The sequence below is a fragment of the Amphibalanus amphitrite genome, unplaced genomic scaffold (genome assembly GCF_019059575.1).
Source record: "Amphibalanus amphitrite isolate SeventyFive unplaced genomic scaffold, NRLGWU_Aamphi_draft 000059F_arrow, whole genome shotgun sequence".
Classification (NCBI taxonomy): Eukaryota; Metazoa; Arthropoda; class Thecostraca; order Balanomorpha; family Balanidae; genus Amphibalanus; species Amphibalanus amphitrite.
The window spans coordinates 179,096-207,090 of NW_024881555.1; the positions used below are offsets into that span (position 1 = coordinate 179,096).

Consider the following 27,995-nt stretch of genomic DNA (forward strand, 5'->3'; position numbering starts at 1 on the left):
GGGCCGCCCCATTGGGCCCCAAATTTCAATTGGGTCCCGTGGGCCCCAGGTGGGCCCCATCGAAAAATGTTACTTGGGTTTTTTGTTTGGGAAATTACGCTCTTTCCAATGATGTGCATATTGCTGGATTTTGTCGATGTTATAGGCCTGAAATTGTTGAAAACGTTTATTTATGCCCCGAGGGCATACTCCCGGGCCCATATATTTGAAGCTGTTTTGTTCGGTTCAGGGGGGGCGCTAGCCCCCTAAATTTGGTACCGTTGCACGTAAAATTTTGTCCTCTTTCGAATGACGTGCATTTTTAGCTGTTTTGACGGCTAGAAGTAGGGTTTTCAAAGTTCGTCGATTGTGCCCTGAGGGCATACTGTTTTTGGGGATTTGTGGCCCCCCTGATGGATTCCCCGCATTTTGGCACTAGGATTTTCGATAGAGGACACCATTCTGCACCTCTCCACCAAAATTCAGCGAAATCGTAGGGGCCGTCGATCCCTGCTGAATCCCTGCTGAACCCCTGCTGAATCCCTGCTAACTTCCGTTACATCAATATTTTGCCGGTCTTTCCCAAGAAAACTGGACCTAGTTAGATAGTTTTAGTAGCTGAATTTAGGACAACGATGTATGATCTATTTTTCTATGAAAAAAATATTGCAAAATCTAACAACGCAAAGCACAAAATTTCGTGAAAACCTAATTGGCGGCGAAGTTGACGCAGAAATACAAAATAGTTTAGATCAAGAGGTTTAAAATAATGGATTTAAAATAAAAAAGATTTTCAAAATAACTTATTTGGTGAATTTTCTCCTTTGCTATTTACAAATAAAAAATATTTATCCAGCTCAAACTCAAATATGTCAAACCTTACGCATCACAATCCTCCCGACGCGATCACAGTTCGCATCTCAAGGTCATGTATTTGGTGCGTCAAGTTCGCCGCCCGTAACAATTTCGCGAAATTCGGTCCTTTCCGCTTTGAAACATAGCATTTTTGGGGCGTAGAAAAATAGAATATACTCAGTTTACCTAGAAACTGGCCCCCAAACTATCTAACTAGGTCCAGTTTGTTCTAAAAATGCTGATAAAATTTCGTCCCATTGCTTTAACACAGGGCCGTCAGCTGATTATGCCCCAGCCAGTAGTCATGACGTCACACTTCGGTTGCGTATTGAAATTTATTTTTGGATTATTTTTGTTGACTGCTATGTAGCAGGGCCCTATGTAGTTATGATCCAGGTATTACATTTTATGTGGCTAATCTTTATGAGGAAGATCTCATTCAAGTGTCCAAGGCCCAAGCCTTGTCATTAAATGTACCTAGGTAAATTGGAATATTGAACCTTTATGTTAATTAGAAAACGTTTTCAACGTTTGATTATTTTTGTAGTTTCATGTGCTTTGTCATAAAATAAATTCGACAATTAGGTGCGTCCCAAATCCCAAATTACTACTCTCAGAGTCCAGAATGCAATGATGCTGATTGCTGGTGTGCGCGGATGCCGGATTTTGCGCGGATAGTTGCGGGTCGTGACGATACTACCAAGGCTATGTAAACCAGGTAGAACGCTCCCGGCAAAAGTGTCAGAAAATGGATTTGGCAACCGCGATTCCGGACCAAACAAACTCAGGCTGCCATGGTAACTGCAAATTTGACATGAGTAGGTACCTATTAGTATTTAAAGCTGTTTTTCAACCAGTTGCTTCAGAAAAGGGAAATGCATTTTTTTGGAAAGTAGGAAATATATCATCAGATCTGCCAAAAAAAATCCCCTTTTACTGCAATTTTCTCCTCAGAAATGAAAGTTTCTCAACTTCATAGCAAAGGTTTAAAGTTCTGTATGTTGAGAATTTTTGGCTTAGTTGGCATGGATTGGTGCCATTTTGTCACCTTGTCTGAAATGACTCATCAATTTTGCTGCCATGCCTTACAGTCCAGTCTGCTATTCAGTAGGTACCTACACATGTTTTGCTAAAGACTGATAATAATAATCAGGCATTTCAGTGCTATGCTAATTAGCATGAAAAGCTTTTGCAGTTTTGTTATTTTTTAGTCCTTTCAGATTTTTTGGCATACCCTAATGCATGCAAATGAGCCCCAGTCCCCTCTTGGGCCAGCTGGGGTGCTTTTAGACAGTGGTCACTGGTCAGTAATGGTGCATGGATAATTAGTGTGGTAATTTTAGAGCTAATTGATGGTCCAGAGAGAACCACCCATTTATAGTTTGTTGTCTTCTTTACTTTGCTTTTTTCAGTGTCTGACATTGTCAAGCCTGAAAGGGCATGTTGACAGGATCTTATTTTGGTGTGATTCCTATTCCTTGATATTTGATAAGACTGGGCTAGTGACGGATGTTTCAGCCCAGACTCAGGCAGAATCCAAGCAATCCATGCAGTTCAGTTATATTTCTGCATTAGGCTAGTTACCCCAGTCCCACACTCTGTGACTGCTCCATATATGATTGTGTGCCTCCCAAATGAAGTTTATTAATGAAGTCCACTAGTAACTTTCCCCCTCAAGCATTTATATGACCATCTGGTTTAGGTACCTTCCTTATTAATATGGGTTGGCCGTGGCTGCTGGCATCCAGTATCCCAAAATTCGTCGATTTGGGTGGGAATTGACATCCAAAGGAAAATAATTTTGTACTCTCATCTCCATTTTTAAAGGCTCTTTTCCACTCCCAGTTTTTAATGACAGCAAGCATTTGCGTGGATGGTGTTTTTACATCCTACAATCTGTCACACTTGTATACCTATAAATGTGCGCCATTGATCCTTTTCCACTCTTTTTGGGCCTTTGTGACTGACAGTTTTCCACTCTTATCCCCCTTTTGGGTAAGGAATTTCCCCCTCTGACACCCAAGCGAAAATACAATTTTGGGACACTGCTGGCATCCATCATAAAACAAGCAAAAGAAAATAGTTGATACCCTTTCTAGCCTGTGTATGCTGAGAACCATAAGGAGGTTTGATATGTTATGTGTAACTTGGTTATTTGTCTACTGCTTTACAGCTGCAAGAATATTCTGAACCTCAAGTCTTGTTTGAATATTGGTAAAAGGTCCCTTTCAATTTGAGGCTATGTTTCTTATTTTGAATTCCTGATAGTTCTAACTTGCCTATAAGCAATGCAGAAAACAGGAACAACTAAGGAAATGTTTATCATCAAAGCCCTTGAGAAGATTCTGCAAGAGCGAGAAACCAAGAAGCCCCATCATTCTCAGCTGAGAAAAGCCTGCCAGGATGCACTGGGTAAGTTATGTTCTTTTTATTTTATTTGATCAACTTCTATAGGTCAATAATTATTTTAAGATAGTGACCATTGCCCCCCCCCCCCCAAAAAAAAAAAAAAAAACATTTTCTAGTAGGTGCCTATCTATGTTTGGTTAGTAAGGATAGGTATTTTTGTTATTTTTTTCATTTTACATTATTTTCAAGTTTGTTTTATAAATTTAGTTTGAACCTTTTGATTGGAAGGATTCACAAGGACAGAGTCCCCGCTAAGCGAAGCTTGTTGGGTTGACCCTGCCCTCTACCCTCTGATCGCGCAATTTCTGGTCTATGGCAGAATTTAGAGTCCAAAGTTCAACGTGCACACATAGCCGCGCACGGCCGGTCCCCTCACTGACTTCGCCTGGCTACGGCCTGCCACCAACTGCAACCATACTTGTCAGGAGGCCCATGAACGTCAAGCGCCCGTCGCGCTTCGAACCCGGACTATTGTAACCGGGAACGCGTGCTCTCACCACGCGGAGTCCAACGCTCTACCGACTGAGCTACGGGACCGGCAAAGATGTCAAAAAACCGGCAAGGTGTCAAGAGTACCTAAATATTGTTGCATGTGCCCATTTATCCGACCTTCCCTGACCCAGTTGGTCCCCAACAATCAACTATGGAAGTTTTACCTGCCACTGTCACCCTCCCTCTGTCCCTCTCTGCCACCGACACCCTGACTGTCCCTCTCTGCAGAGGAGGCCAAGGCGCAGTGCCAGCCGGCGGCAGCGCCCGAGGGCGTCAGCTCGGCCCTGCCGCTGCCCAGTCAGGATACGGCCGGCGGCGGCTTCCAGGCCGACAAATACCTGCTGCCGTTTGAGCTGGCCTGCCAGTCCAAGTCGGCCAAGATCATCGTCACGGCGCTAGACTGTCTACAGGTGGGTACAGGGAACTGAAAAGGTGGAGATCGGTGAATGCTTAACTATTGTCTGCCGACGCATTTCCGCTTTATATTTAGCCCCAACCATGCCAATTCCACCGCATTAAACTATGGCCAGCGACCGTGACTAAAGTTCCCGTGTCATGAGCCCGTCGCTCAGCCGCCACTTGTGTCAGATGTCTGCGGTTTTGTCCCCGTTCGTTCCACTCCCGCTCGGGGCGGGTCGGTGGGTGGCAGGTCGCTGGGGCTTCTTTGATGGCTGAATCACTGTGTGCTGCTGTGAGCGGGTGTTTAACGGGCGGTGGAAGAACGCCGGTGTGCCGTACAACTGTGATGCAGTAGCACGATGGATTTACAGGCGTGCTATGCAATTGCAGTGAATCGACGCTTTGTGATGAATCGATGATATTGTTTGATGTATGATGTTCGCAGAGTACCGAGAGTTTTGTGAGGCCTTTAAGTTCACACTATCTATTCCATTCACAGTCAAGTGCTTGTAATTCAGTGGGCTGGAACTAGTAAGAACGCTAAATTTTCCTCGATCGTAACACCAATCGAGGCACGCCAACTTTAACCCTTTCTTCCTGACCCTCCTGCAGAAACTGATCGCCTACGGCCACCTGACGGGAGACCGGCCGGACCCGACGTCACCGACGGCAGGTCAGCGCCAGATCGACCGTATCGTACAGACCGTGTGCGGCTGCTTCACCGGCGCCCACACAGACGAGGAGGTGCAGCTGCAGATACTGAAGGTACGGGGAGTTGGCACGCATCCACAACACTGAGTAGTGACGCTGCTAGTGAGGTGATCGAGGTTTTTGCGCTGTTATTCTGGTGATAAATGTAAATTTTAAGAGGTTGCGAGAAGATTGCCTGAAAGTCTGTTTTTTCTGTCAAGTGTTTCTAATTTCTCGAAACTCCACGTCGAAAGATAAAACGTAGGTCACATCCGTGAAACGTCACAAGTCTTTAAGAAATACCGACTCCGTCCTGACAGTCATTCTACGTTGCTGTGGTGTCCTCCCCTCACACATTTTCTAACCACTCGCTCTGCTGCTGTTTTCTCAGGCGATTCTGACGGTTCTAACATCCCAGTATGTGGAGGTCCACGAGGGTACTGTGCTACAGGCCGTCAGGACGTGCTACAACATCTACCTGGCGAGCAAAAACATCGTCTACCAGACCACGGCCAAGGCCACGCTCACACAGGTCGGTGACGGTGACGTGGATGGGTGGCTGTCGATCAGAGACTTGTGTCGCTACAATGTCGTGTGTAATCTATTTTGTCATAGGCCACTGTCAGTGAAGCATTCCATTTGTTTCGACATTGTTGTTTACACTGATGTTTGTTGTTTGGTAATGCAAAGATGATTTTGGCTCTGTTTGAATGTCTCGACTCTCGTCTTTCAGATCACTATGGTGCTGATATCATTGCCTACTTTGGGACATGAGCGTATCATTCATACCTTGCTAACAAGGGTGTATCAATAAGTGGCGTTGTAAATTGAGCCCTTTGCGGAACCTGGAACCCACTTCCCATCGAGGAGCCGTACCTTATCTCCTCCCTTCGCCCCGGCAGGTCATCAACGTGCTGTTTATGCGTATGGAGACACAGGCCCAGTCGGCCGAGACGGCAGACACCAACGGTCAGGCCGAGTCCGCGGACGCCGGCGGCGACGGCGGGCCGCCCGGCGCCCCTCCCGACGACCCCACCTCTGCGGACGGCGCGGCGGACGGCGCTCCCTCGGACACCCCCGCCGCTGCCGGGGAGGGCGGCCCTCTGAACGGCGTGCCGTCCAGCCCGCCGGCCGGGGACACGGCCTCGGCTGGCTCGTCGGCCGACGGGCCGGCCGAGCAGGCGGCCGGCGCAGAGCCCACGGCCGAGACGGTCGTCCGGTCCATCGTGGAGGAGCTGGTCGACAGCGCCGTGCCGTCCGGTACGTGCGGAGGGTGGGATGGGATTGATTATGTATTTTCCACGACGAGCTCACTGGCGAACCAGGTACCAGTGGTGTGGATTCATATGAAAATACGAAGAGAGCATATGGGTCTGGAAATGGAAATACACTTCTCTATTTTGAGTCGTGTTAAAGCCATCATGGCCATGATGGCGCGTAGCTACTTTTGTCCACTGTTTCCAGTACCTAGATTGCCTCATGACTGTGGTTGTTTTCTTTTCAGAAGCCACAGCGTCTGTAAGCAGCGAGCCACGAGAGAACGGTTCGGAGCGCTCCAGTGCTCCCAACACGCCCAAAATGAACCGCAGAATGTCTCAGGTGAGATCAATGTCCAATATGTCCAAACCAGACTGGTGGAGCTGGTCGCGAGCTATCAACATGATCCGCGGTGTAATTACCCGCGCCGCCCTCTTACATGTTTTTAATCGCTGTTCTTGCATGGAGAGGAGTTTTACATCCATGTTCTCTGTATACTTATATCTTCAGATGGCAAGAATGTTTGATGTACAGGTCTCGCGAGATTAAGCGGTAGGTTTTGCACTTTTACATTTCCGGTTATATCTCAGAAACTAATCGATCTACGATGAAGCCATTTTACACGATCATGGCCGGCTCGTTACCCAACAAGTCGATCGCATCTTCAACACTTAAAAGTTTAAGACGACGAAGATATAGCCTGAAGTACACTAAATTTTCTAGGTGCAAAACCTACCGCTAAAACCCGCGAGACCTGTACCTTATCATTCGCGACTTCCAGAGCACACTATCCCTCACTGACCGTCTCCGCGTCGTCTGTGTCACCAGGGAAGCGAAGATGCCAGCGAGAGCGACATGATGACGGCCAAGTTCTCTCACATCCTGCAGAAGGACGCCTTCCTGGTGTTCCGCTCGCTCTGTAAACTGTCCATGAAGCCGCTCCCGGAGGGAACGCCTGACCCCAAGTAAGTGGGCCAGTGTTGATAGACGGGGCAGGGTTGATGTCGGGAGATGGTCTGTTTGTAGGAGCATGTCTTGGTGGCTGGGATGAGATCAAGGAAATTCTTCTAGCATGGACTTTGATTTGGTTCACTGCAATGGTTTTGGTGAAGCTGCGTGTTTGAAGAATTAGGTATGTTTGAAGAGTTTGTTTGAAGCATTGTGTTTTAGGAACGAATACTTGGGATTCATTTCAATGTTCTGCAAGTTGACTGTAATTTGCGACGTACTTTGGAAGGCATTGTTACTACTTAGAATGATATTGATCGCGACCCTCACTAAGTGTATAAATTCTCTGCCGTCATTGCCCAGCCTCGGTTTCCATACCGATATAGGTCGCCCGGCATCTCTCCCACCTAACGCCGCAGCCGTGTCTAACACTGGAACGTCTGTAGGAATGTGCTGAGCCGGTAAACAAACGGTCGGCTCCACTGAGAGCACGTTTGGACTCCGGTGAACACGGCGGGCGGCGGACCGCCTGGACAGAGTCCAACGGTCCAAACTGCCGACAAATCGCTGCTAACAGTCCGGCCGGATGTTGTGTGTGGTAATGGGACGAGCTAGTATAGCAAATCGTGCTGGTTCTGATTTGTGGTACATTTTCATTCGGCAGTCCGTATTGATCAAATTTCAATTGCCCTTATTCCTTATGAAGGTTCGTATTCCGTATTATTCCTTTTCGTATTATTCCTTTCGTTTGTGGTCTCGATGGTCTTAGTTTGTGGTACGTTAAATTCCGCGCCGATGAATTCCACAGTGGACTTGTCGGCAGTTTGCACAGTCCAAACAAGCCTGCACACTGCACAGTACAACTACACATGCTCATTTTCCCATATTGAGCTCTTTCATCACACGCCAGTCCAATGCCGCTATCGTTTCCCCGTGCCCACTACAACTGACAGCGAGTCGCGATGGCTGTGATACGCGCTGCCCGCCACCCACAATAATCTGGGTCACGGCGGGCGACTGTTGACCGATCTGCTGTGGCGATACGGCCGTGCCGAGTGCCGACCTGGAAACGATACCAGTTCGGAGTGTTGAACTGTCCACTGGGCGACCTTGACGGGTAGTAGGTACGCAGGTAGGGGGTTATAACTGGGTGTCGTACCGGCTGTCAAACTCTCGTCAAGCTATATGAAAGGTTTACAACGTGCGGCCTTGATCTTTGTAGTGGTTTGGTGGCGCATGATGATGTGCGATGAGTGGGCGGACTAAATAATAAGCCCGTGTTTGCACATTGCATTAATGGTTAAAGGCTTATAACCTTCAGCCCTTATCTATGGTAGCAGTGAGGGTCAGTCAAAAGTTGCGCAAGCGGAGTCGACCTTAAAAAAAGACTGTTGTTGGCACGTGTTTATGGTGCGGCAGCTGGTAGTTGGCGGTGTTTCGCGTGGTGTGGCATCACTGGCGGATCCGGGGGGCGGGGGGCACGGGAGCCTGAGGTGCCCCTGACAGGCCCGTGGTGCCCTTGCTAGGCCTGTGGTGCCCCTGGACCCTAGCAGGCCTGTGGTGCCTCTGGCGGGCCTAGGGTGCCTCTGCACCCTGCTAGGCTGCTGATGCCCCTGGGATCTGACAGGACTGTGGTGCCCCTGACAAGCCTAAAGTGCCCCCAACAGGCCCGTGATGCCCCCGACAGGCCCAATGTGCCCCTGCGTGATGCCGTGATGCCTGCGAGGCCGGTGGTGCCATAGAGGTGGTGCCCCTGCGAGGCCGGTGGGGCCCCTGACAGGCCCATGGTGCCCCTGCGAGGCCGGTGGTGCCCCTGCTAGACCGGTGGTGCCCCTGTAAGGCCTCTGGTGCCCCTGACAGGCCCATGGTGCCCCTGCGAGGCCGGCGGCGCCCCTGGCAGGTCTCTGGTGTCCCTGACAGACCTGGGGTGCCTCTGACAAGCCTGTGGGGCCCCTCACAGGCCCGTGGTGCCCTTGCTAGTCCTGTGGTGCCCCCGGGCGCCAAGGGGGGTCATGACCCATGTGGCCCCCCTTGGATCTGCCACTGATACATAATATATTGATTTGTAAAGGCGTTATGGCTTATGCAATATGCAATTGCAGGCACTTGGTATCCCTCACTTATCCCTCATTGGGGGCTCTGGCGGGCTCCTGAGGGCCCACGTCTATCTCCGGGAGCCCTAGACAGGCTCTTTTGGGTCCTTTCAGTCCACTATAGCATAGGAGGTCTCCATGCGAGTCCTATACATCTGAGGGCGTACCCTGACGTCTGAGGTACCCAACTGCAGCTCCAATGGTCTCTTACACTGGCGGATCCAGGGAGGGGGCATTTAGGGCCATGCCCCCTTCCCAGAGGCCTAAAGTGGCCCGTTTGCCCCCCCCCCCCAAACGATAATGAAACATAGTTCAATCAGTGCGTGGCTCAGGAGCCGAGTTAGACAGGGGGTGTTTTACCACCTTCCGGCCCGCAAAGGGACCCAAGCACTGACAAAAGCAATGGTAAGTGTTTACAAAGTAATATAAAGGCATGGGTCGGGTGGGCTACCATTTATATATTTTTCTTTTTAGTTAAAAAATATGCATAGTGTCAGGGGTGTAACGAAAAATAAGTGGCCTAAATCCGATGAGAAAACAGGATTTGGGGTTACCCTAGGTTTGGCTCCTGCATGAGTTGCCCCCCCCCCCCCCCAAAAAAAAAAACGCAAGCCTGGATCCGCCAGTGTCTGCAGGTGTCACAAACTTCGCTCCTACTGTGTAGCTAGCGTACGTCTCACGAGGTCCCTGCTGATCCTCTATGTAGATACAAATATCACAAACTCTGCCGTTTCCCTGGTCAGGTCGCACGAGCTGCGGTCCAAGGTGCTGTCGCTGGAGCTGCTGCTGTCCATCCTGCAGTCGCCCGGCCGCGTCTTCACCTCCAACGAGATGTTCATCACGGCCATCAAGCAGTACCTGTGCGTGGCGCTCTCCAAGAACGGCGCCTCCTCGGTGCCGGAGGTGTTCCAGCTGAGCCTGGCCATCTTCCTGGCGCTACTGGCCAACTTCAAACAGCACCTCAAAAAACAGATCGAGGTACGAGCGTAATCTGAGAGAAGGAGGGCTAGGTGGGGCGAATATGAGGTCAGGAGGATTTGTGGGTGGTTTGATTGGCTGGCTTTGTTTGAAATAGTACGTCGTCTCATGAGTCGATGAGATACACAACAGTCTACATGCCTGATTCATGATAATTACTACGTGAAATGATAAGTACAGCTGTACTGTAAGTACAGCACTGTAGCAACTGACGCATGTCGTGTATTCACACTACCGCGCCGTGGCAGTTTGTCGCCGATAAGCCATAAATGTTATCTTATCGACCTGGCTCGACTGTGCCTTCATCGGCACCGCGAGGCCTCGAACGCCGAATACTATCCGTGAAAATAACTCGTGCTCCTTTGGAGCCGCTACAGGGGCGCCAAAGGTCAAAGGTCCACCAGTGCACACCGTGTGCAAAGTTAGCAACTGTTCGCTGATGTATATTGCGGTGATTGCAGTGACAGATTCGGGGTTAAATGATCACCTGTCACCTGTCGGTCAACTTTTTGGCGGGCTATTACGAAGAGTGGACCAATTTAAAATCCCCGATAGTTGTGTAACTTTTACCGCTGTTTGATCGCCCATACTGTGCTGTTCGAGCATTAAATTGGCAAATCGTCTAGCCTGTATTATTTTAGGGCAATCTCTTGTTCTTTGAAACCACGATAGTATCCAATTTGTTGTCTAATGTTATTTATCGTTGTAATGTACTACAAATCCACGTATCCCGTCTCATTCTTTCATTAGGTACCTCTTATAATGAATGTCCGGCCGTTATAACCCGCCGCCCACCGCCTCGTCTTAGGTGTTCTTCAAGGGCATCTTCCTGAACCTGCTGGAGACGCCGAGCTCGTCGTTCGAGCACAAGTGGATGGTGATCCAGGTGCTGACGCGTATCTGCGCCGACGCCCAGAGCGTGGTGGACATCTACGTCAACTACGACTGCGACTTCGCGGCGGCCAACATCTTCGAGCGGCTAGTGGCCGACCTGAGCAAGATGGCGCACGGCAGACAGGTGCGGGAGGGATGAGGGAGGAGGGAGTGGATGGGGTGCGGTGCGGAGCTTGTGTACGGAGGACTGGTGGCATAGGGAAGACCTGGACAGTGGTCGCATTGGTAGATAGTGATGAGAAAAAGGCAGCGTAATGCTGACTGGAGATATGACAATTATTAGTGGAAAGGTGTGATCGAATCGACGAAAGCCTTGAGGCTTGAATCATCTTCAGCTTTCACATAAGAGTCAGCTCTCTAATATCACGGGTGCCGCTGTACTGATCCGTCGCCTGCAGCCCGGCTCCCTCCCGTAGTCTTGACCCGCTGTCCGTCCTTCCCGTCGCCCTGACCCTCCCCTCCCCCACCCCCCTCAGACGGGTCCGGAGCAGCTCGGCGTGACCGTCACCCAGGAGCGCAGCATCCGACTGAAGGCGCTCGAGTGTCTGGTCGGACTGTTGAAATGCATGGTCGAGTGGAGCCGGGAGCTCTACGTCAACCCGCACTCGCAGACCAACCTCGGTACGTAACGCGATGGCAAACTGTTTAGAGTTTGCAGAATCTGCTATACATTACACGGCTGACGATACTAATCTCGATATAGAGCTAAAGCATTCGCAAACCATTTACATTTTAATCGTAATAAACCAGTATAGCGCCTTTTGGGGCGACTAACGGAGCGAGCGAGGGGGTGAGTCTTGCACGTGCGAAATTTCGAGGGGGTACCTCCAACTGACTTGTGCACGGCACCCTACTAACCGGTCTCTGGCGATGTGCCAAATTTGAGCACAATTGGCCCAGCCGTTCTCGAGATCTGGAAGCGGCACCCTGCACGTGCGCACGTGCAAAATGGGTCCCAACTGACTTGTGCACGGCACCCTACTAACTGGTCCCTAACCGTGTACCAAATTTGAGCGCCATCGGTCCAGCCGTTCTCGAGATCTGGAAACGACCCCTGCACGTGCGCACGTGCAGCAGCACCCCCACTCTGGCACATGGATATGCAGTGCCTAGTGGGTGCCTACCTACATGCCAACTTTCAGCGCAATCGGCCAAGTAGTTGCCGAGATATTGCAACAATTACAAAAGTGACACCTCTTCGTTTTGCACGTGGCACGTGCATAAGGGGTCACCCACATGCATCGGGAATAGTCCAATACTCGGTAGAAGGAATGAAGCTACCCTACAAAAATTACCGCGTGTAAATCGGTCAAGTGGTTGCTGAGATATAAGCCTCGCAAAAGCGTCCGCACGGCCGGCCGGCCGGCCGGCCGGCCGCTCATACTCAGAAATTTCCGTTAATCTAAGGAAAGACTACGCTCGCTTCGCTCGCTCCGTAACCAAACCATAATTACTATTTAGCTATGTCATTTGAAGACAAACACGTTGGTGTATAGTGCATTTTTAAGCAATTCATAGTCAATTGACTATGAATTGAATTCATAGTCAATTCAATTCGTAACCATGATGACCAAGGAGGGTGCGTACTGCATTTGCCGACCAGCCTTGTTCTTAATACCTTCCACCGACTTGTCCCAATGGTATGTCAACCACTCTGTGTCTGAGTCCATGTCTGTGTGCCAACAGAGACGGACCGAGAGACGGCTGACGAGCCCGTCCAGCCGGCCTCCCTGGCCACCTACGGCAGTCAGAACAGCCTGGCCAACAACACGCCGCAGCAGTACGAGTCGCTCAAACACAAAAAGGAGATCTGGGAGCAGGGCATCGACATGTGAGTACTACGGGCAGAGGTGGTCGGTGGTGCGCGGTGGACTGAACGTCTGAACGTATGAGTGAGATGTAGGATATAAGATTCTATGTGTAGGATGACTGATAAATGGCTCCGGCCTAAGCTGTGAGCTTGCAGTTTCAAAGGTCCGAATGCTTTCACGGCAAAAGAACGATTGGTCCTAATGTTCTCCATGTGCTCGTCAGACTTATTGAGGTTGTTTTTTTTTTCATTGTCGAGTGTCCTCTACGCTGTAATTAAGCCATAAGTTTCCACGCTCACCTAAACAACCCCACTTAAAGATTCGGCTCACCCAAAGCCCCATCAGGCTGCCCTTTGACACCTTCCCGCTCTCTCCCTCCCAGGTTCAACCGTAAGCCGAAGCGCGGCCTGGCGTTTCTGCAGGAGCAGGGCCTCCTGGAGGCCACGCCCGACTCCATCGCCGCCTTTTTCCACGACGACCACCGGCTGGACCGGGCCGTGCTGGGGGATTATCTGGGGGACCCGGACCAGCACAACAGAGAGGTACGTGACGTGGAGGGAGGGTGGGCTGTGCCGTGCTGGTGGATTATCTGGGGGACCCGGACCCGCACAACAGAGAGGTGCGTGATAAGATGCAGGGAGGAAGAGAGGAGATAAACAGAGGAGGAGTAAAGAGTGGAAGAAAGGGGAGGGGAGAAGCTTGATGAACAAGGCTTTCACATGAAATTGGTTGAGCTTCAATTAGGCGAAGACGTTGCTGGTATAGATTTTGGTGCTAATGTCGAGTGTAAACCGTAACCATGACCCGGACTCTCGTGACACACTCAAATAAGGAACCTGTTCAAAGGCGGCATCGCCCTCATCATGCAGCCTTCCATGAGTATCCGACTGTCGTTCTGACCCGTCCGTCCGTCCTTTCCGTCCGTTCAGGTGATGTACGCCTACGTGGACCGTCTGGATTTCAACGACCGGGACTTTGTGGCGGCGCTGCGGCTCTTTCTGGACGGTTTCCGCCTGCCCGGAGAGGCGCAGAAGATCGACAGACTCATGGAAAAGTTCGCCAGCAGATACTGCGAGTGCAACCCAAAGTGAGGAACGCTATGGGCTGGAGGGATTGGGTGCTTATTGTTTAAGTAGGGAAGGCTGGCGCTCGGAGTGGTCTGAAGTGAGATTCAGGGCGGCTATGGCAGGATAGTGTGTCGGTAGGCAGGCTGCAAGTGTTGGTCATTTGATGATTTTATTGCCAGCTGTATATGTTGTTGTTCTGGCCTGTGGCTAACGGCGTCTATTCCGTGTGTTTTCAGTCAGAACCTGTTTGCCAGTGCCGACACGGCCTATGTGCTGGCCTATTCAATCATCATGTTGACTACCGACCTGCACAGCGCCCAGGTCAAGGTAAGACGATGTGAACCACTGCTTCAGTCTGTAATAGTCTAGTCATTCTGATGAGTGATGGTATGACAATGGATTCATTTGACTCTACTCCTATACTCCTATACTCCTAGACTCTACTACCTATATTAGCTGTTGTCATAATCGTACGTGTCTGAATCTTGCCGTTCTGACGTTGTGCCGTCCTCCTGCAGCACAAAATGACCAAGGAGCAGTACATCAAGATGAACCGCGGTATCAACGACAGCAAAGATCTGCCCGAGGACTACCTGTCTCAGATCTATGACGAGATCGCCGGCAACGAGATCAAGATGAAGGTCACGGCCAGCGCCAAACCCGGCAAACAGGGTCAGTACGGCGGAGTGGGGGAAGGTAGAGGCTGGAGCACTGGTTTAGGGTATAGGACGGAGGGGTGGAGTGGAGGGTGGAAAGGGGAAATGAAGTGGGTGGCTCTGCAAGTGGACTTAATGGTGGGTAGCTGAGAGTCTGGCTGCTCTTTTTTGTAGCTCTACCGATTGTTCCTCGATTTTGCAATTCTTTTGGTACGTATTTTGAAAATAATTCATTGGAGCATAGTAATGGTGACCTCGGCACACTCACAGCAGCGGCTTACAGCCTCTGCCAGCTCCCCGGCCGCTCCCCCTGACCTCTCCCTCTCCCCCACCTTGCAGTGGCCCAGAGCGAGAAGCAGCGCCGGCTCCTGTTCAACCTGGAGATGGAGCAGATGTCGCTGGCGGCCAAGTCGCTGATGGAAGCCGCCAGCCACGTGCAGGCCGAGTTCACGTGCGCCACGCACGTGGAGCACGTGCGGCCCATGTTCAAGCTGGCCTGGGCGCCGTTCCTGGCTGCGTTCAGCACTGGTCTCCAGGACTGCGACGATCCGCGCGTGGACGAGCTCTGTCTGGACGGGATCCGGTGTGCCATCCGCATCGCGTGCATCTTCCAAATGAAGGTAGGCGGGTGGAAGGGTAAGACGGACGGGGTGCGGTTGGGATGACCCAGGTTGTGCCCTTTTCCTTTGATATTGCGAACTGCATTGGATTGATGCGTATTGACGCGCAGATGAAATGAATTATTTGTTGCTTGACATTTGATCTTGTCGTAGGTGCAACATTGGCGCTATCATACGCCGGAAACAGACGTCAGGATTTCACCATCAACCCTGCCCGTCAATATGTTTACCTGTAACCTCCTGCAGCGAATATCTGACGGTGACCCGGTCCCCCTCGCCTCGCCCGGCAGCTGGAGCGTGACGCGTACGTGCAGGCTCTGGCCCGGTTCACCCTGCTCACGGCCAACGCGGCCATCACCGAGATGAAGGCCAAGAACATCGACACTATCAAGACGCTGATCTCAGTGGCGCAGACGGACGGCAACTACCTGGGCCACTCGTGGCTGGACATTCTGCGCTGCATCTCGCAGCTGGAGCTGGCACAGCTGATCGGCACGGGCGTGCGGCCCGGCCGGCTGGCGCACCCGGCCAAGGGGAAGACGGCCGACGGAGGGCACGGCTTCCACTTCCTGGAGAATATCGACTGTGAGTGGCTGGTGGGGGATTACGGGGAGATGGGACGAGAGATGGGCGCTAGCGTTTGATAGTAACGGGTTACACTGTGATTTGATTTAATGAATGAGTGCCGTTTTTAGATTCATCGCAAATACGAGACTTGGCGATGATGTAAAGACTGAAGAGTTAACTTTTCATGCACCGACTTGGCGCGTATGCCGCACTTTTCTCATCTGTGTTTTATGTTAATATCTCCGCCTCATTACTCACCCGCCGACCCCGCTGCATTGTTTTGTCGCCATCCCTATCTTTCTAACCACCCTCACTCTCACCCGCTGCAGTCACCGGCAATGCGGAGCGCCGCCTGGCGAGCGTGGTCGAGTCGATGGGTGAGACCAACTCTCAGAGCGTGGTAGTGGCCGTGGACCGGATCTTCACCGGCTCCATCAGACTGGACGGAGACGCCGTGGTCGACTTCGTGGACGCACTCTGTCACGTGAGTTACGGACGGGGTGATGAAACTGATGACCCAGGTGTAACTGTGTGGAGAGAATCTGTTGGTGATAAAACTGATGACCCAGGTGTTTGAAGTGTGGAGAGAATCTGTTGGTGATAAAACTGATGACCCAGGTGTAACTGTGTGGAGAGAATCTGTTGGTGATAAAACTGATGACCCGGGTGTTTGAAGTGTGGAGAGAATCTGTTGGTGATAAAACTGATGACCCAGGTGTAACTGTGTGGAGAGAATCTGTTGGTGATAAAACTGATGACCCAGGTGTAACTGTGTGGAGAGAATCTGTTGGTGATAAAACTGATGACCCAGGTGTAACTGTGTGGAGAGAATCTGTTGGTGATAAAACTGATGACCCAGGTGTAACTGTGTGGAGAGAATCTGTTGGTGATAAAACTGATGACCCAGGTGTAACTGTGTGGAGAGAATCTGTTGGTGATAAAACTGATGACCCAGGTGTAACTGTGTGGAGAGAATCTGTTGGTGATAAAACTGATGACCCAGGTGTAACTGTGTGGAGAGAATCTGTTGGTGATAAAACTGATGACCCGGGTGTAACTGTGTGGAGAGAATCTGTTGGGAGATTGAGCCAGCCATGATAGACGATAAGTCTTCCTCCTTATAGCTGTAATACTAGCTAAGCCTAGTCATTAGTATGATATGTCGTCAATATTTCAAATACTGCTCTGGTTACTAGAAAGGATTTAATAGCAGTATTATAGCTGTTTAACCCCTACCTCACCCCACTATCGCTCTGATCATCCCTATCCGCCTCTGCCCAGGTGTCCCGAGACGAGCTGGCCCAGCCGCAGCCGCGGATGTTCTCGTTGACCAAACTGGTGGAGATCTCCTACTACAACATGGGCCGCATCCGGCTGCAGTGGTCCCGCATCTGGAAAATACTCGGAGAACACTTCAACAGGGTGAGAGAAGGGTGTGGGGAGCAACGGAGTAGCGGATAGATTTGACATGGTGTTGGAGGCTGCATTGAGTTTGAAGACTTGCTCGTAGCGTACTTGCGTTTCTCCATGCTCGTCTCTTATGACTTTGACTCCTACATTCAACACTTTCGTGCACACTTTACCTTTCTTTAGTTATGGTTGGAAGAGACAACGAAAATCATGGCATTTACTGGCACCGCTGGCACTTATAACGTTGTCCTTTCACTCATACCCCCTCTGTGTGTTCTAGGTGGGCTGTAACCCGGTGGAGGAGATATCGTTCTTCGCCGTCGACTCGCTCCGCCAGCTGTCGATGAAGTTCATCGAGAAGGGAGAGCTGGCCAACTTCCGCTTCCAGAAGGACTTCCTGCGGCCATTCGAGTACATCATGAAGTCCAACAGGTCGGTTTCAGCGTAGTGATCTTCGCTCTTAAACTGCTGACTGATTCCTGGAGTCATTGCGCATTATGAACACCGTGTCTTTGGTTATCTCATACGAGGGAACGCGGCCACAGAAAAAAGAATTACTTTAATTTACTTAATTAATTTAATTAATTACAAATACCCAAAGTAATAGGAAACGTTTCAGTTTTGGCATTTTGTAACTGCATGACCACACGATTAATTATGATTTCCATAATGATTGCTCATCCCCTACTTTTGTGTCGCAGAGTAACACAAGTCAATTATCACCAGCTTCACATCTCCTTGCGCGCTATCTGACCTAAGTGAGCAAATTACCTCAGTAGTTTCGGTCCCTCCACACCCATCAACTAAGCTCGCCCTGTTCCCCCTCTGTCAGGTATCTGCCTCCCTCCCGTCTGCCTCTCTAGTCTGTCAGGTCCCCCACTATCCAGGACATGCCGTGGTTTGCTGCTCACCATGTCCCGCTGAATGATCCCCCCCCCCCCCCTCTGTCAGGTCTCCGACCATTCAGGACATGGTGGTGCGCTGCGTGGCGCAGATGGTCAACTCTCAGGCGCGCAACATCCGCTCCGGCTGGAACAACATCTTCAGCGTGTTCCACCTGGCGGCCTCGGGCATGGACGAGAGCGTGGTCGAGCTCTCCTTCCAGACCACCGGCTCCATCATCTGTGAGTGATCAACGCCGAAGGCGACACCAACGACGTCGCGGACGGTCTGAACACAGTGCTTGACTCAATTTATTTTATTTCGGGATAGAGAAAGGTCGTGTGGGCGTAGTTTTGCTAGCTGAATAACAGTAATTGTATGTTTGTGTATAGCTTAGTTATTTCTATAATCATTCCCTAAATATTGGGACAGAAAATATCAATGATAATTTTTCTCAGCGCACACCCATGATAACCATATGCATTTTTAGGTTTCGCGACTGGTCCAATCCTTTTCATTGATTCTTCATTCCGATCCCGAGCTGCCTACTCTGACACCATGTCGTTCGTTTTCTCCACAGCGACGGTGTTCGAGAACCACCTGGCGATCGTGATCGACAGTTTCCAGGACTCGATCAAGTGTCTGTCCGAGTTCGCGTGTAACGCCCAGTTTCCCGACACGAGTATGGAGGCGATCCGGCTGATCCGTAGCTGCGCGCGCTACGTGGCCGACTCGCCGCACCTGTTTCGGGACCACAACATCGAGGACAAGACGATCCCGGAGGAGGACCGGGTCTGGGTGCGCGCCTGGTTCCCCATCATGTTCGAGCTCTCCTGTATCGTCAACAGGTACGGCGGCGGAGAGGGTGGATGGAGGTGCCACTGTGTGTACCTACATCCTGGTGTTTTGTGGTTTACTATTCGAATGTGTGATGCTAAATAATATTGTCATTAATTATTGGACTCATACATTGTTACGACTTACGAGACTGTTGTTTTACTTCGGCTGCTTGGTTCTTACAATTGACTTTAAATGAATCGAAATATGCAAGCTCGGTAAGGTGCTTCAGATTCTGTCATGGTACTCAACGTGGTTCACCGAGGTAGGCTCGTGTATCATTTCTGACTGCGCCCCGTCACCTCGCCCGTCTCTGCCCCTCCTCAGGTGTAAGCTGGACGTTCGGACGCGCGCTCTGACTGTCATGTTCGAGATCATCAAGACGTACGGCATGACGTACCGCCAGCACTGGTGGAAGGACCTGTTCCAGATCCTGTTCCGCATCTTCGACAACATGAAGCTGCCGGAACAGCAGCTGGAGGTGAGTGGGAAGCGGCTGCCGCCCCCGGAGGTACGCGGCAGAAGGTGCTGTTTGTCGGCGACTCAGTCTGTCAGTCTGTTCTCACTGCCTTTGCTGCTTTCACGCGTCTTATGTTTGTCTTTGTCGTCCTGCCTTAGATGGTTTACTTTAAAAGAGACGAGAGTTGAGCGCATTGTATTGGTGCGGCTCTTGCGTAGTGTTTTGTTCGTTCTGTTAATTATGTAGTATGTGTTCCCGGCCATCCGGGCGCTCTCGCTTGATCTGAGTTTGTTTTGTTGGGAGAGCGTTACGTTTTGGTATTGTTTGCGGCTGTTACTCTCTCCTTGCTCTTTACCTCTGTCCCGGGCGGCCCGTCTTTCTCTGGGCGTAACTCAAGCGAGGCATGGTATATCGGTCACAGAAGGACTGACTTCGTAACTTTATCTGTTCCCATCTTCACCGAAACCAAATACCGACCGTCAAAAATACTTGTATATGAGCAAAATATTACTGCTACACTGACACACTCACCACTAATTTTCAACTGGTGCTGGCTTAACCGTTTCGTCTTTGTAAGTTTGTATGGGCGTTCTTGAAGCTCAACCAGCTTAAACTTACCCACGAGAGAGGAATTTAGTTGTTAGAGTATTCGGGCCTCAGTCCTATAATGAACCGTAGAGGCAGTTGTTGAGGTTTCTTAATTCTTAATCAGTTGAAGCCCAGTGTTTTATAATGCTAGAGACGTTTGCACAATGTTAGAACGGAAGGCTTTCAGGGAATTTCTAACGGGTTTTACTGGTTTTGGGCTGGAGAATGGTTGGCTCGCATGTATTTTGCTGCTTGGAACAATCGCGTCACACACCAGTCCGGGTTCTTTTATTTTTCTTTTGGGAAGACTGGCTTCAAAGCAAATATATCCGGCCTATGCAAGGTAGTCTGAATTTCCCGGTTGACAGCGCGGCTGCCACAGGCGTATGTCCCCCGGTAGCAGGCTGCGGTTGGAGCGCGGGCCGCCCGGGACAGGGGGCCGTCGTGTGCCGCGCCAGTCGCACCCTGTCTGATTCGGCTCTCTTCTTTAACAGATTTTCGTGCACCCCGACAACCAGCTGGATGTTAGTACTGGGGGCTGGCAGCAGCCGGGGGCGGCGGGGAGCCGTGCCGTCCCTGCATGTGGCCCCTGTCCCAACTGCATGCTGTGGGCGGTGGGGAGGATCCTCGCGACGATCCATTACCCGGGCGGGTGCAAACTGCACCATAATCCGAGCCCATGGATGGTTTTGGATGCCTGCACTTGCCCGATCGGTTATTTATCACTCCAGTCCTTATTTCATGTCCCTTTTATGAAATGTTCCTTTTCCAGGACTGTTTTCGCCGTCATTGCATTTTGTCATCTGGTTCCTTTAGTTTTGTCCTATGCCTGATAGTTTTCACTAACAATCATGCCGATATTTCGGCATCGCCTAACCCAAACTCCGCTACTAACACCAAACTGCGAACCGATTGCAGCTGGAACCATGTAATATGTATCGTTCTTTGCCGATGACTGTTGGATTTACAGAGTGAATTAATATATTTTGAGGAGTGGTTGCTGAGTTTCAAGTAACGCTAACACATTGTACCGATAGTTATGCCTGTTGTGCTGTTTTATATGCATTTTAATCAACAATTACTCATCGCACGGCATATATTAATCGATTCCGTATTTGATCAAACGCACCTATTGTTACGGTTTGCTTGCCAGCCGTAGACACCATGTTAGATCCATTTTACCCAGTCATAAACTGCCAACTTTGAGTTGGTCGATTACTACACCTTTTTTCATTAGAATTAATCTTTATAAAATTCAATTTAATCTTTGGAACATTTGATTTAAAACATGAAACATTCATATTAATCTATGTAAAATTCATTTTAAGACTTATAAAGTTTGATTTAAAACGTATAAAGTCCTATTTAAACCTTATAAAATTCATTTTAAACCACGCACACTTGCATAGCAAAGCCGCCCTAGTGATCCACAAGTACGTTACTCATGGGTTGGAGTGAAACGTGAGTTTTGATTTACTGTTCTCGTATAAACCTGTATCTCAAGTTAAGTATCTACCTTACAGGAAAAGTGGAAATGAAATATTAAAAGGAATTATGAGGTACTTAGTATTGGAAAGGAATGGACTCCAGTCTCCATAACTACTTTGCTTGGAACATTGAAAATGACTTGAATAAACGTAAACGGAAACAGTTTTTTAACTATATATGACAAATTAAGCACTCGCACGTATTGGCGTTTTTACAGCCATAAAGGTAATGTGTGGGATAGATAGGACTGCAGCCGTTCAGCCCCTGATCGTCCTAGAGTTTCCAGAAAAAAAACGAGTGTATTGCTCGTCACCAGAAGAAGCCCGCGATCTTTCCCCTCGTGTCATTTTTTACATTCATGGCCAGATCAAACGACCCTAATGCTACAACTTCACAGATAGGTTTTCTGGAGTATCTACCATTTGGGGCTCCTGGCTCTAAATTTGGTTATCATCTTATTCAGTAACAATGTATTTGTGCATTTGGGGTAGGCTGGGTCAGGCATGGTCAAGTCAGGCGTCCCGATTTCTTAGTCAATGTGTTTAATGTTTATTGAACGCTATTGACAGCTTTGCCACATGTGGCATCAGCTTCAATGTAATTTTCCATAATAATCCCCAAATGCTTAAATGAATAGTAAATTCGATACCAGTTTTGAAACACCCTTAAATGCTGCAAAACTGCAGAGCTAATAAATTCAATCGAAAATTAGGTTCTGCTAGAACCCCTAAGCATAATTGTTTTCGGCTCCTTTGGGCGGCTTCGTGGTTTATGGTTGCCTGGTTTAAAATGAAATTTATAAAGTTTAAATACGATTTTATAAGTTTTAATGCAAACGTTATAAGTTTTAAACCAAACTTTACTTAGATTAAAACTAATGTTACATGTTTTAATGCAAATGTTCCAAAGATTAAATTGGATTTTATAAAGATTAATTCTAATGAAAAAAGGTGTAGTTACAGCCTGAGCCGCTGACCCAATGCTCTGGTTTCATTTGGAGCAGAAGGCCGAATGGATGACGACGACGTGCAACCACGCCCTGTACGCCATTATCGACGTGTTTACGCAGTACCACGACACGCTGCAGCCGATACTGCTGGAGCCGCTCTACAGCCAGCTGCACTGGTGTGTCAGGCAGGGTACGTAACAGACAGGCACTGTCAGACAGGGTACGTAACAGATGGAGCCGCTCTACAGCCAGCTGCACTGGTGTGTCAGACAGGGTACGTAACACTCAATAAGCCAAGATAGTCAGCCTGTGGTGGCTGGTAATCAAAATCCGACCATCTGCTACCACTCTCCACTCCAAGAGGTCCCATCAATCAGCTTTGGTCCCGCATATTTTAATTTTGAAGTTTATATCCCATTCCGATGTTAATCCCTCATTTCCTAATCAACCTCTCAACTCTCTTCATCCCGTAGACGACTTGACCATGTGTGACCTGCCCAATCAGCTGTCCCTCCCATCTGTACACTCACTGACCCCGCTCTCCCTCCCTCAGATAACGAGCAGCTGGCTCGGTCGGGCACCAACTGTCTGGAGAACCTGGTCATCTCTAACGGCGTCAAGTTTCGGCCGGAGACGTGGGATCAGACGTGCCGCTGCATGCTGGACATCTTCAACTCGACGATCCCACACCAGCTGCTCACCTGGAGGCCGGGCGAGGCGGGAGAGCCGCTCACCGATCCAAAGGTACGTTATCGGGGACAGAGGATACCGCGGATTAATGTGGGAGGGTTAGTGGAGGCTCAGGTCAGGGGTAAGGGTACAGACTCAGCCGGATGTTCTGAGCCTTCGTTGGGTCTTGATTGTAGTCCTGTGAGAGGTTTACTGCTCTTTTTTTTAGTCATTTACCTCGAATGTGAACGTTTCCGTTCACTGCATATATTGTTAATTGTGACGCGACTCCGTCTGACCCCATCTATGCGCGCTCCCTCAGTCCCCGCACAGTCCGACCGACTCGCCGTCCGAGATTATGGGCCGGGCAGACAGCATGCACAGCATCAACAGCATCGGGTCGCAGACCAACGACGACAAAAACAGAAAAATCATGAAAATGAAGGTGAGCTGGCACGGGCGTGGCGCTCACGCGCAGACTTATTAATGTGTTTTGATGAATAGAATAATGAGAAGTAAATGCCTAAAGCATACACGCAAACTGCCGCTGTCAACCCACCAAACTGCTTAAAACTGCTTTTATTTGTCGACTGGAAATTAGGCTACAGTCGATGTTTCTCTTTGAGTCCGATACTCTATGTTTTTAAGGTGAATAATTGAGGAAACTGAACTAGAATGTGTAGGATTTCCATGCCATTGCCACAAGCGACACTCAGCTGGCGCCGAAATGTATCTGCTGTGTCGTCCACTCCTCTCTGACGTCTCATCTCTCCGTGTTTAAGGTGCACCAGGACCACCAGCTGTTCGCCGGTCTGCTGATCCGCTGTGTGGTCCAGCTGGAGCTCATCCAAACCATCGACAACATCGTCTTCTTCCCCACCACCTCACGCAAGGAGGACGCCGAAAACCTGGCGCAGGCACAGGCCGAGGCGCTGCGCCAGCGGCTCTCGGACGACGCCCAGCAGCGCGAGGACCAGGGCATGTACCCGTACCTGAGCGCGCCGCAGCTCTTCCAGCTGATCGACTGTCTCATGCAGAGCCACCGGTTCGCCAAGCGGTTCAACGCCGACCACGACCAAAGGAATCTGCTCTGGAGGGCCGGTAAGAAGACGGAGGGAGGGTGAATGGGTGTGAGCGGTGTTGGGAAGTCGTTTGAGGATTGGTTTTAGCTAGGTCTCTCCTATAGTATATATTATTCTCTCTTTTCTGTATTGCTCTGTGCTCTATTCTGTCTTTATTTTCTCCCTCATATTAATTTAGATAGTGAAAGCCATTTATAACTCTTTCAAAGGAATAAAGCTGAATTTTTTTTTACCAAGCTCTTGGTCTTGAGCTCCTTCTTTTCCATGAAACTGCCTGACATTTCAACTAACGCCCCTTCCCCACTCTCCGCAGGTTTCAAGGGTAACGCCAAGCCGAACCTGCTGAAGCAGGAGACGCAGAGCCTGGCGTGCGCGCTGCGCATCCTGTTCCGTCTGTACACGGACGAGGCCCGGCGCGCCGAGTGGCCTCAGGTGCAGCAGCGGCTGATCGCCACCTGCCGCGAGGCGCTCGAGTACTACCTGAGCCTGCAGTCGGAGGCGCACCGGGACGCCTGGGTGGCGCTGCTGCTGCTCTTCCTCACCCGGGTGCAGAAGATGGATGACGAGCGGGTGAGTTCCGCGGGCGGGGGAGAGGGGAGGGGAGGAGGGAGGGTGGGATGCAGGGGGTTAGGCGTTAGGCTGGAGGCCGGAGGGTCGGTGTTTGGATTAGAAGATGGATAGAGATTGTTTGGTAAGGTGAGTTGGAGCGAAATGGCAACGAATTCGGCTTACTTAAAACACCAGTTGTAAACATTGCAGTTGTTATCAAACGGTACTGATAGTGAAGGAATGTAGGGTTACTTGAAGGTGAATATGAGATGGTTAGCATGTCGACTGAAATATCGTGAGTCGTTCCGTTACAATCATTGTTATGTCAACCGGTGGACGCTAAGGTATGCAGGAGTACGAGCCTTATCTTACTATTTGCTTTGTGACCCACGGCACTTGTTGGCGTGTCTTTATCAAGCAACCACTTCACTCTATTGGAGTACAGGGGCCACCTGTGTCGGGTGGCTGATATCTCACAAATACCAGACGCCAGCGTTGTTTGAACGCAGTCATGTTCTGTTTACTCTAGTTATCTCTCTCAGAAACCCCAAAACACCGGGTGTATTCTCACGGGTCGTTGAGTACTGGCTCTGTGTCGAGCGGTGTTGAACGATGTGTCATACCTTTCAGCCAGCACATCTGGTCTTCAACAGTGAATGTCTGTGTGCTGTGCTTATTTGTGTGCTGGGTACGAGGGGTGGTAGCAGTGAGTGTTTATGAATGTCTCGCTAGAGAAGCTACCGCTGCCATAGAGCCGCTGCTGCGAAGTCACAGTGGAATTTTATAGCTGTGCTGGACGAAGTAATTGGTAATCCATGGAGGTCATAAGCACTTTCTTTGCCTTTAGCACTGTTTTCTGCTCCGTTTGTCCCCACACCTTCTCGGGACATGAATTCAACACTGACCGCGGCGCCCCTCCGTCCCCAGTTCCGGGCGCACGCCTCCAACTATTACCCGCTGCTCTGTGAGGTCATGTGCTTCGACCTGAAGCCCGAGCTGCGCGCCGTGCTGCGGAAATTCTTCCTGCGTATCGGCCCCGTGTTCAACATCACACCGCCGGCAGCGACCACGTGACCGCCGGCGACCAATCAGCGCTCGCCGACCGACAGAAGAGGCCTGTGATTGGTGGACGGGACGGCAGTGTGAGTGGGTGAGTGGGTCATGTGACTGAAGTCAGCCAATCACTGTTGTGTGTCCGGTTGTGGAGGCTCGCGATTGGTGCGTCGGCCGGTCACGTGATCAGTGGTCGGTCAGCCGCGGCCGCTCGAAAGTTTTTTGATCGAATGGAGCAGCGTCGGCTGATTACAGACAGGCCTGTGCTCGTCGCCTTGCCATAGTCTATCATTGGCCAACGGACGACTGGCGCCGTCTGTGATTGGCTAATTGTCGACGGACGCCGTCTGTGATTGGCTAACGGACGACTGACTCCGTCTGTGATTGGCGCACGGACGGCCGACAGAGCTGGAAGGGCCGATGATTGGCTGCTAGCTGAACAAATGAAGAGGAGAGTGTGAGTACAGAGAGGTGCCGTTCGCCAGGCCGGCGGTGCCCGTCCGACTCGCCCAGGTGCGCTGTCGGGTGGCGGGTGAAAAAATCACTGCGCCTGTGATCGTGTATAATGTATATATACTTATTATCATTATTATTCCCCAATAGTGCCTGCTGTAGACACAGCTCGGGCGTTGGCGGGCGAGTATTCCGTTATTTATGTTGATTATATAGGTGATTATTCTGACGGGAACGTCAGACTGGTGATCATCCGCCATCCATAGGCAGCACGGGACGTATTTATTGGAGTACGTAGCGTAGGACCGGGTGAGGTTCTGTAGTAACCTGTGCCGGTGACCGCGTCAGGATCCGCCCGCCGGACGGAGCGGCTGGCCGGGCACCGTCTTCAGGCGGGGTACCGTGTATCGTCCAGGATTTCGTGCAATGCCACCCCCATACAGAACTGTGTTGCTCGTGTGAGAGGGAAGTATACACGCGTGTAGCACTGTTCGTAGTGTCCGTGTGATCGGGCCCCAATAGACTACGGGCTACTGAAATGTGTGCAGTTTCAGCGCCCCGTGGGTCGTTGGAATAGGAGTGGTATGGCGTGGCTGATAATTCAACGATGAACTGATCTTCTATTCGAGCACTTGCTTATAACTGCGGATGTTTGTTTCCTGTCGTTTTAATCAGTTGCTCGTGAATTATATAGTCGTCAGTCATATTTGTTGCGCTAGACACACCCCAGAAATTGCCGAATTACCTTCTGTAGATTATTGTGCTCGCTCGGCGTATACATAGGTTCGGCGGCCGGTGCTATCTTACTTCATGACCCCATGGCGCCAGCTCTCCTGTCTCTGAAGGTGCACTGTGGGCCGACCCAGGTCAGGTCACGGCCCGCTCGGCGCCGTACGACAACTCCCATCCGTCCTGTGTGTAGTGGCCGGCCCCGTCGAGCCGTGGAGCGCCACCTGTACAGAGGGAGCTACTGAGGGGTGGAGCACGCGCCTCCAGACCGCAGGGGGGTGGCTAGTCGCCGGGCTGACCGCTCCAGATACATTCCTGTCCCGCTATATATAGTGTGAATAGTGCAGTGTGGAACCAATGATGAGCCTCAGTTATGCTTACACATTTGAGTGTGGATGAATAAAATTATGCAATCACATTGCAGAGTTTGACTGGGACGTGGAAAATTCAACGAAACGCTGAAACCTTCGTGGCTCATTGTTGTTATTTGTGCTACGTTTGCAAGTTAGTGGGTCATTGTGTGCTCAGCAGTGTACAGCAAACGTCCACATAACCCGTTTCCCTTATCGGTATTGATGCCGTGTATGCACATTCCTATCGTGCTGTGTAATGCCCGTGCGTCTAGTGCCCAATGACCGTAGTGAAATGTGTCGAGTTTGTTGAAATAATCTGATCCGGTGATGACTGGAAAATGTCTCGTGTCTTCGGCACATGGTGGCTACATTTCAGTCTCAGTATACGTTGCACTGCAGCATCTGACATTGGAGACTCCTGTGATGGGTGCAGACGCATGGTTCCGAGAAATCCACCGGTCATCGCCACGATGTGATGAGTCACCTCACCGATCTCCATAGCTGCCTCCTGACACGCAGTTACAGAGAATTCACCGGGCACTTCTCATAACTCTCCGCCATTCCTGGACCAGCCCGCACGCACTAAATTCGCCCCTCGTCTCCCAATGCCACAAACACTTGTCACCTTTCCCCGCCTCGAATTCAGTCAGTTCCTGGAGCCTGTCACTATCCCTGAATCACGTGCATAAATCAGTCTATCTCCCCGATTCCTGCTCTCGGCCCGCCGTCACGCGTTCTGCGGAAGGCCGCGGTGGCGGCGGCGGCGGTGCGTTTGGGT

General features: G+C 50.4%; 1 protein-coding gene across 3 annotated transcripts; it reads left to right on the forward strand.

Annotated features, from left to right (window-relative positions):
* The first annotated feature begins 1,166 nt into the window (after nucleotides 1–1,166).
* LOC122378421 (brefeldin A-inhibited guanine nucleotide-exchange protein 1-like) lies at nucleotides 1,167–27,282 on the forward strand. 3 transcript variants are annotated; one of them, XM_043359452.1, is made up of 31 exons: nucleotides 1,167–1,230; nucleotides 3,008–3,246; nucleotides 3,964–4,145; nucleotides 4,747–4,899; nucleotides 5,216–5,356; nucleotides 5,727–6,084; nucleotides 6,329–6,423; nucleotides 6,910–7,046; nucleotides 9,866–10,100; nucleotides 10,909–11,118; nucleotides 11,471–11,615; nucleotides 12,681–12,825; nucleotides 13,188–13,347; nucleotides 13,735–13,892; nucleotides 14,109–14,199; nucleotides 14,391–14,544; nucleotides 14,868–15,148; nucleotides 15,439–15,733; nucleotides 16,045–16,199; nucleotides 16,997–17,137; nucleotides 17,406–17,557; nucleotides 18,077–18,249; nucleotides 18,588–18,855; nucleotides 19,172–19,325; nucleotides 20,387–20,416; nucleotides 22,384–22,519; nucleotides 22,883–23,073; nucleotides 23,321–23,443; nucleotides 23,781–24,099; nucleotides 24,394–24,650; nucleotides 25,557–27,282. In XM_043359452.1, exons 2-31 carry the CDS (start codon nucleotides 3,123–3,125, stop codon nucleotides 25,701–25,703), a joined length of 5,310 nt encoding a protein of 1,769 aa, XP_043215387.1. In that variant the 5' UTR covers nucleotides 1,167–1,230; nucleotides 3,008–3,122; the 3' UTR covers nucleotides 25,704–27,282. The 3 variants fall into 3 exon arrangements, with proteins under 3 accessions (XP_043215387.1, XP_043215390.1, XP_043215389.1); XM_043359454.1 differs by having other exon boundaries at nucleotides 1,219–1,315; XM_043359455.1 differs by lacking the exon at nucleotides 20,387–20,416.
* Nucleotides 27,283–27,995: the final 713 nt, after the last annotated feature.

Coding starts and splice junctions, on each gene's coding strand:
- LOC122378421 (XM_043359452.1), top strand. CDS start 3,123: ATGCAGAAAACAGGAACAACTAAGGAAATGTTTATCATCAAAGCCCTT. Junction 17,138..17,405: donor TCGGAGAACACTTCAACAGG/GTGAGAGAAGGG, acceptor TGTGTGTTCTAG/GTGGGCTGTAACCCGGTGGA. Junction 18,856..19,171: donor CTCTCCTGTATCGTCAACAG/GTACGGCGGCGG, acceptor GCCCCTCCTCAG/GTGTAAGCTGGACGTTCGGA.